General features: G+C 34.3%; 1 protein-coding gene across 1 annotated transcript in view; it reads right to left on the bottom strand.

Moving 5' to 3' along the window:
• Positions 1 to 298: 298 nt before the first annotated feature.
• SdhA (succinate dehydrogenase, subunit A (flavoprotein)) overlaps positions 299 to 7063 on the bottom strand; it is a 33963-nt gene continuing 27198 nt past the window's right edge. Inside the window, exons 10-13 of the mRNA XM_085952283.1 lie at positions 6733 to 6877; positions 5571 to 5806; positions 3301 to 3698; positions 299 to 1835 (exon numbers count right to left, since the gene is read on the bottom strand). Of these exons, the coding sequence (XP_085808409.1) occupies positions 3543 to 3698; positions 5571 to 5806; positions 6733 to 6877 (537 nt within the window). The 3' untranslated portion in view covers positions 299 to 1835; positions 3301 to 3542. The remainder of the gene's footprint in view (positions 1836 to 3300; positions 3699 to 5570; positions 5807 to 6732; positions 6878 to 7063) is intronic.

The raw sequence follows: 7063 nt of genomic DNA, 5'->3' as shown, positions 1-7063 counted from the left end.
GAAGAAACTTTTTGTTTCCACTACTTGTGGAGGTTTTTGTATCAACGTGATCATCTCATATTTGAGTTATCAAAAACTACTGTGTATACTATTATTTAGTATAACATCAGATTGTGAAATAGAAATGTCTTTTAAAAATTTAAATTTATTGTTAAATATCACAAATAACGTATTTCATGAAAACTGTAATTTTGAATGAAATTAAAATCTGGATACTTGTAAGGACCATCAATATTACATAGTATGTATTACAATAGTTTTGAGACAAAGGAAACACAGGAAAGGTATGTCAGGTATACAAATATGAAAATGCATTTATTTCTCTTACATGTTTTGTAATAATGTTAAATTATAATAGACAATGTGACGAGTACAATAATTGATATAATTTATATAATACAAGAACACTTTTGAATATAACAATTGCTGTACCAGCATCAGCATCAGTGCAAACTAACGTAAAGTAACAAATAAATAATAAGTTAATTTTTTTAAGATGTCAGGCCATCACAACCGTTTTTAACTATGTTGTAAGAAACTTTATTATCTAATGTGTAACATAACATATTGCATGCAATCGACACAGTCACAATACTCGTTAACAGATGGCACTTATATAAAATCTTTATTTAGAATATTATGAGCCGCGTTGTGTAGATTGCCACAATTTTATTAATTTCAAATGTACAGTACTTAGTATTGCATGTTAAACTAAACTTATAAGGGGCAATGTTTTGCGCTACTTACAATACATTATGGATATAATTATGCAGTTCATTGTAAAAGAAAAACTTTTTCTATAAAATTAGGGGATAAAATTTTTCTCCATATTTTTGTATACAGGAGGCATAAAATAAATATAAGGAATATTCATATTTATTAGAAAAAACTATTACGTATGTAGTAAAGGTGAAATAATCAAAAATGATTTATGGGCATTTTCAAATTGAAGATTTGACAAAAAGTTTCCAGAATCAAAACGTATAAAGTTGTCTCAGAAAATTAGTAATGCCGCTGTTCAGTTAGCCCACAGCGTAATCGGTGAAGCACCCGTCTCTGAAACCGTGGGGAGGGTATGGGTTCGAATCCTGCATCTGGCAAAAATTACACATGTTGTTTTTTCAGTGTGTGTTTGATTCAGAGCAGCGACACGATGGGTCGGACTAATCAGTGTCAACAATTCTTCGTAAAAAGTTTATTAATATAACCTCAACTCTGCGAAGGTAAATATGCTCCGCCTAAAAGCGATAATGGTAATTTGCTATTTACCTTTGCTATTTAGTTCTTCAATAATAACAGGATTTTGAGTTACGAACGTCATGATATTGACTGAATTTTATATCATATAAACTTAAAAATAATAATAGCTCTTTTTTTAATCGAGCACATTTTCACAAAATAAAAATGCTTCGGAACAGTGCATCGCGACTGTGACTGTAAACTCAACGGACACTCCTAAGAGATTGCACATACTTTTGGCATCTTACAATAAAATTTAAAACAAATAAAATTTATTGCAAATGTGCCAGTACAAAATCAACTTTCGTATGTAATCTAACATATATCATTATCAGCTACCACCCGAGGATCATGTGAATAATAAATGTGCTTTAATCAATAGGAATAATAAATAAAAATTATTTTGTACTGAAATTACGATAAATTAAGTCCAAATTTGATGATTTTGGTCCAGACCCAGACAATACATTGATTTAAGATTAGGCCTCGCCTATCTTAATACTGAACGTAAATACTGAAGAATGCGCTTTCCAAAATTCTTAAGCAAAAATAATTAACTGCTTAATGATTCTTGAAATGCACTTTAAGTCAAAATTGCTTAACCCGGCCGCCGCGTCAGTTTCAATATGAAAGGGGCTCTCTCTGCGGTACCATTTTTCTAAATGCTATGCTTCGCTATATTATGATAAATACGGCAATTAAAAATAGCTGGTATTACTGTTATCATGCCTAGATACATAAGGTTCGAAGTGCCACACTAAAAAATAGAATCGATTGTTGAATTTAGCTGTGAATGCTTGAATAAAATCGTCCATAGTCCCTTGTACCGAAAAAATACACAGCCATGTTTGTGACGTAAAAACGCGTCATTGAGATTGTGCGCCTATGAAAAGAAATAAATCACTGACACTAATTTTATTTTAGTCATGTTAGAAACACTTAAAAATGCCGTTAAAAATATTGAAAATAATAGCTTTTATTGTGTCGCATATTATTACAAGTTTTATGGGTCGCGTAAAGTTGAGTCCACAGTGGTTGAAATATTGTAATAATTTCTTATGTTCTTTTTTTAGTGTAATTTGGATTTTTACTAGATTAAACTTTTCAGTTTTATTGAGCATTGTGTTATGTTAGTGATTGTCGTTTTATGTTTTATAAAAAAAACAATATTTATTTTGTAAAATCTGCTGCGTGCTTGTAAAAGTGCTATAAAAACATTTATTGCGTGAGGTTTTAAAATTTCATAAACATTAAATTGCATACAAAGATAATATGTAATATAGTTGAAAAGTCAATATTCCATGATTTACATTTTATATTATGTTGTATACCCGTGTGTTTTTTTTTATACTTACGTTTATTTATACGTTTTATATATTCCTTCATAGTAGTTCGTAATTTATTGGTAAAACTCGCAATCGTCCTAACTAAAATATAATAATATATTATATTTTTTCATTCCGTGTGGACGTATCTTTACGACATATTTACGACTTTCAATAATGAGCTCGATTTATTACTTTCAAACAATTGGGGTGACACATGACGACATGACCATGAGTAATAAAAATAAATGACATAATCCAGAACACAAGTTCAAGTACATATTTATAAATATTTTGATGACACAGGTTCGGTTGTTTGGTTTTATTTTATTCCCGCAAACATGGTGTTGTAAAGATCGCGGTGAATATTCAACTTGACACGATAAATCACTCGGCGCACACTCAAACTCGAATGAAAATATTTTGTATACCTAGTGCGCAGGCGCTAAAAAATACCGCGTAGATTTGAACTGATGCAATCGTACCGGCGAATCTCAATAGATCGAGAGGGTTCGAAAGATCGATGTTTATGAAATTAAAACAACATATTTTTGACAAAGTTATATAGGTGGAAGTAGGCGGATGGATCGGGCTATTTTTTAATAAAATTCTCAATGCCGCATGAAAAATATTTCTTGCGTTATCCACAGGTCAAGGTTTGCGTATCTGACTGCTATACGGTCGCCCATGTGTTACGTACTAGCTGTATCCTACTGGAATACGGTCGCCGGGAAAGGGTTAAATATCATTTATTATTATGATTTGTACCAATAAGATAATTGTGAAATTGTCTTTAATAATTGATTTCTCAGACTCGAAATAGGGATATATTACAGAAGTACCTCAACAAGTAGGCATTCGGCTGATGTAGCATTGGTTTGAATTAGGCAATGCAAAGAATAGTTTAAAAATGAAGATTCATACAAAATGAAATACACCATTTGCATCGTGAGATACGAGTTGAACTTGCTGGCGGAATTAATACGATCGAATAATGGGTGGAACCGTTTTGCATTCATTTTGATCGAGGGTCTTATCGATGACAGGCCTATAAGAAAGTTTTACATCTCCAGTTTTGATGTCTACATTTGAAACTGTGTGTTTTCGCCAATGTTTCTCGAACGGCACGAGGCTCTGAAAAAGAAATAATTCGTTTAATCACCCATTAGTACGTAGTTTCCCAAGAAGTGTCTCCCGCTTGACACATTTTTTATTCAATGAATAATACACAAAATTTAAGAATGTAGTATTCTATATTGAACATACATAATCCAGAACAAGTATATGTATCGCATGTCTTAATTCTACACAATACTAAACGGTCATAAATTACACTAGGCATGACTAATGCGAAGCTTTTATTTAGACAAGGCAGCTCAGATAAAAAATTCTAATATGTATTAATTTGATTTAAAAATGCCAGGCCGATATTTTAGTCGGTGGAAGTTTTCGCTTAATTAGTTTGGGCCAATATTTCGGCTATATGGGAGTAGAAGGTATCCAACGTATTCATGAAAAAAATATTTTAAGCGTAACTAACTGCAAAGGTAACAAAGGACAAGAAAAAGTACAGAGCTATTAGATGTTTCATAACTTAGTTACATGGATGACAACCCCCAAAACTCTCAAGTGCTGAAATTCTCGGCAGCCATAGATATATCTACTATAGTATGCACGCAGTTGGGTACAGTGGCGCACTCAGGATTTAATATTGGGGGGGGCCCAAGGAGAATATAAATTAGTCCCATAGGCTCTTTTTCCTTCATATAATTAATATATATATATACATAAATATTCACAATACACGGCGGTATATTTTTAGTTTTTCCTAGTTTTTTTAAAAATTGGAGGCATAGTGGCGGTAACCGTTGAGCGTGTCATCAGCGACTGGCGGATTGGAAGTGACTAACAGCGACCATGCTGGACATGTGCGCCAAGTATGCTAAAACATTACTCAAATAATATCGGCTGTGCTACCCGCTTGATCTAGAGAGCTACAATATGTATGCCGAATTCCACTGAAAAAAAATGTTCTTTTGATTTACACCACCACCGACTGTAGTGGGTGTAGTCGTTCTTTTCGCCGAATGCTTATCGTCGATTTTTGGTTTTTTTATTGAGGTTCCAAAATATTAATTGAAAATGGACAAAAAAAAGTATTATTGCATTTAACTTATACACAAACGTACTCAACACAACACAGCCTAATTTCTCATTTATCGGTCTTTTGTCTATTGCACTCGGTGTACCTACACCATGGCCCCCATATCCTGAAATGGGCCCTCAGGCTAGGATGTTTGGCGGGCCCCCTACTTACCGCTAAGATTAAAGGCAGTGTGAAACACTACATTAATGTTTTTCAAATTGTGTTTTAGTTCAAATTAAGGGTATCTACTTATGCAGTGAATTATTGGTGATTTTTAATACATCTTCTTTAATAATGGAGCTGTCAAGTATCGACACATAATAATCAGAAAATATATTGCACAATTATATAATCTAAAATGTTCATGGTCATAAAGTATAATAGCGCCGCAGGCGACTTTTTTTACTATTAAAGCTAATTTATTATGTCTGTTTATCTCACTTATCTAGTCAACCCGACACGCCGGGCCCCCAGGCAAGAGCCCTGTTAGCCCTCCCCAGCCATGACTACATCACTCCGGAATTCGGATGGACACTGAGAATTTTTTGACAGTTCCATTAGGGATTGGGTTTCTAAAAAAACCTGACATTAGTTTTTCGAAATTTTTGTGTTAGAAATTAAAATCTAAGAAAATTTTCTAAAAAGGGTGCTGGAGAATAATTACAAATTATTTTTTTGCCGTGTTTTTATTTGTCTAAGCCCAAGGTATAGTTTATTGGCTTTCAATTTCAATGTTTAAAATCATTCTGATAATTTTCAAGTTTGGGAGGTGCCAGGGCCCCTTGGCTTTCCCCCCTGCGTGCGCCACTGGTTGGGTATAGTATGGTTGGTTTAGAACAGCTGTTGTATGTAAGATTTACCTGTCCATCTAAAGGTTTGGTGTAGTCATATTCGTCACTGCGCAGTTTGAAGTCATCGCGGGCATGTGCTCCGCGACTCTCCTGTCTTACGCAGGCTCCTTCGATGATCTGTCTCGCGCATATTAACAAATTCTGCAGTTCAAGGGTTTCGATCAGATCCGAATTCCAGATCATGGACGTGTCAGTAACTTTAATGTCATGGATGTCTTTGTATACATTTGCCATTTTTTTGCAACCTGTGAACGGTAAATAAAAATTCATAATTAATTTTAAGGATGTCTCTTGCCAAGTGACTGCACAAGAATAGCTGTGCTCAACACCAAAAAATGGTATGGGGGAGGATCCATTTTGAAAAAATACTGATGGGTAATAATTTTTTATGATTTTTAAGGCAGCAGAAGGGGGACTTCCGCATTTACCCGCACGGCTGCATACTAATTAAAGCTTCTCATCGCCTCAACCCCGGACCCTCGCACTTTTCCAAGTGCTTTCTCCATACCTAGTCACTCCACAGTTTGAGTATAGCAATGAAGACCTGGGCTGCAGCTATAACTACAGGTGCTCCACTAAGAAAAATTCCAATCTATCGCATCTACAAGTTCTAGATTGAATGCGCGTGGCCTAATGGTCATAATTATTAGGATCGTTTTTGTTGTCTGCACTATCTTGTCTTTGAGGCATGCTATGTCAGACAATGAAAGCAAACATTGGATACCACATATGGTGCACCAATTCATGAGTGCCACAGGTCTTCCACTGACACGGACCTTATGTATCGTAAAGTGGAGGAGAGGGCTGTTCCACTGAGAATGCTGTTCGAGAGCCAAATCGTCCGCACCACGATCCTAATTGCAATTGAATTTTCTTATTAACGTAATTGGAATTTACGTGGTTGTGCTCCATTATAAAACAAAGTTTTTTGTTCATTTTAAGATAATTGAGTTATTTATGTTGACAGCTGTTTAAGTTTATGAGCCCATTTTCAGAAGGACACTGAGATAACTTATTATCCTCAGTTATTTTAGTGGTGTTCTGAAGATGCGTTCATAGTCTGACACAGCTGTCAACATAAATAACTCAATTAATGTAGAATTAACAAAAAAAATATGTTTTAAAACCAAGTATATTTTCATTAATTAATAATTAAAAGACGAATGTGTACCTTCTTCTAAAGTGGGAGCATCTCTGAATACGGCAGCGTGTTCTTGCATAGTTTTCTGCATTTTCAACCGTAGGTCAGCAGTGCTGATGGATCCTTTGGCGAATCGCACTTTGTCAAGATTGGCCACGCTCTCTTCACCAGCGTTCTGCACAAGATTAAAGTCATAAACTAGTTATTATAGTACCTATACAACAAAAATATACTAAGCAATGTATTATAATTTAATAAAAATATTGGCCGAGCCTTATCATAATAATATAGACTATGACAGAAGAGTCTTAACAAAAAGATTTTTCTTTGAAAAATTGATGTTCTTCATTGTGAATTGTTT

This window comes from Rhyacophila brunnea, unplaced genomic scaffold (genome assembly GCF_057557595.1).
Source record: "Rhyacophila brunnea isolate RB1 unplaced genomic scaffold, BYU_Rbru_1.0 scaffold_3, whole genome shotgun sequence".
NCBI classification, from domain to species: Eukaryota; Metazoa; Arthropoda; class Insecta; order Trichoptera; family Rhyacophilidae; genus Rhyacophila; species Rhyacophila brunnea.
The sequence above is the reverse complement of the archived record's forward strand: the minus strand, read 5'-3'. Positions and strand labels throughout refer to the sequence as shown.